Consider the following 1238-nt stretch of genomic DNA (forward strand, 5'->3'; position numbering starts at 1 on the left):
GGTTGGGTGGGCATCCAAAATCAGGATACAGAAAGAGTATTAGGTAATTTTGGGGATCCAAGAACAAACTATAACGGAGATAAATTAGTTGGTCTATGCTTGTGAAGGGGTCTGTTTATTACAAATACTTGGTTTAGGCATGAAATTATCCACATGTACACCTGGTCTAAAGAAAATAGCCGCAGTATAATTGACTTTTTTGTTGCGGATGAAAGACTAAGAGAGTTAGTCAAAGATACAAGAGTCATGAGGGATCCTGAATGCAATACTGATCATTACCTTGTGATCTCAAAAATTAACTTAGGTCGGGGATGGAGAAAAAAGAGAACCAAGAAAGCAAAACAAACGCGAATCAAAATTGAGAACCTACTGAAACCGGATGTGCGAATAGATTTCCAAAATAAGATAATTGAAAGCAATTGAACGCGAAAACAGGATACTTAAACGATTAGTCAAAGAAAGTAAAGATACAATTAGATCAGAAGAAGAGATAAAAATACAAAACGACTTTGAAGGAAGCAGGAAACTACTTTATAAAAAAATGAAAGGAAACAAAAGTAGAGAAATTGTCAACATGAGAAATAGTAGGGGGGAAATGGTATATAATGCAGGCGGAATACTAGAGGCTTTCAGAGACTACTTCAGAACATAATTCGGAGATGAAACTATAGGACACCACAACTGCGATGTTGAACACGATGCGATGGAAAACTCAATTGAGAAAGTCTGTGTTACTGAGGTTAGGGATATAATTAAGAACTTGAAAAACGGTAAGGCTGCCGGGGTAGACAGTATTAACGCTGAAATGCTTAAACACGGTGGCGAGTACATACCACATAGAGTGTGCGAATTGATAAATTTATGTTTCGAGATGGGAGACGTCCCAGACGATTGGAAAAAAGCGATTATCGTACCAATATACAAGAGAAAGGGAGATAAAAGCGAGTGCAATAATTACAGAGGGATTAGCTTATTAAGCACCGTAAGTAAAATATATTCAAATATACTTATTCGTGGGGTAATGAAAATAACAGAAGCAAAGATTTGGGAAGTCCAAAGTGGGGTTGTGCCAGCAAGGTCATGTATGGATCAAATAGTTAGCTTAAGGCAAATAACAGAAAAAAGTTTGAGAGTAGGGAAAAAAGTTTTCTGTGCATTTGTTGACCTAGAAAAAACTTTTGACAAGGTAGATAGAAGTAAACTTTGGGAAGTCCTGAAAGAGTATGGAGTCAATGGAT

At 36.8% G+C, this 1238-nt stretch overlaps 1 protein-coding gene across 1 annotated transcript in view; it reads right to left on the reverse strand.

Moving 5' to 3' along the window:
- The window catches only part of LOC117181994, a 51565-nt gene that overhangs the window by 26441 nt on the left and 23886 nt on the right, over window positions 1–1238 (reverse strand). Inside the window, exon 14 of the mRNA XM_033375012.1 lies at window positions 162–166. Within this exon, the coding sequence (XP_033230903.1) occupies window positions 162–166 (5 nt within the window). The remainder of the gene's footprint in view (window positions 1–161; window positions 167–1238) is intronic.

This window comes from Belonocnema kinseyi, chromosome 10, assembly GCF_010883055.1.
Source record: "Belonocnema kinseyi isolate 2016_QV_RU_SX_M_011 chromosome 10, B_treatae_v1, whole genome shotgun sequence".
NCBI lineage: Eukaryota > Metazoa > Arthropoda > Insecta > Hymenoptera > Cynipidae > Belonocnema > Belonocnema kinseyi.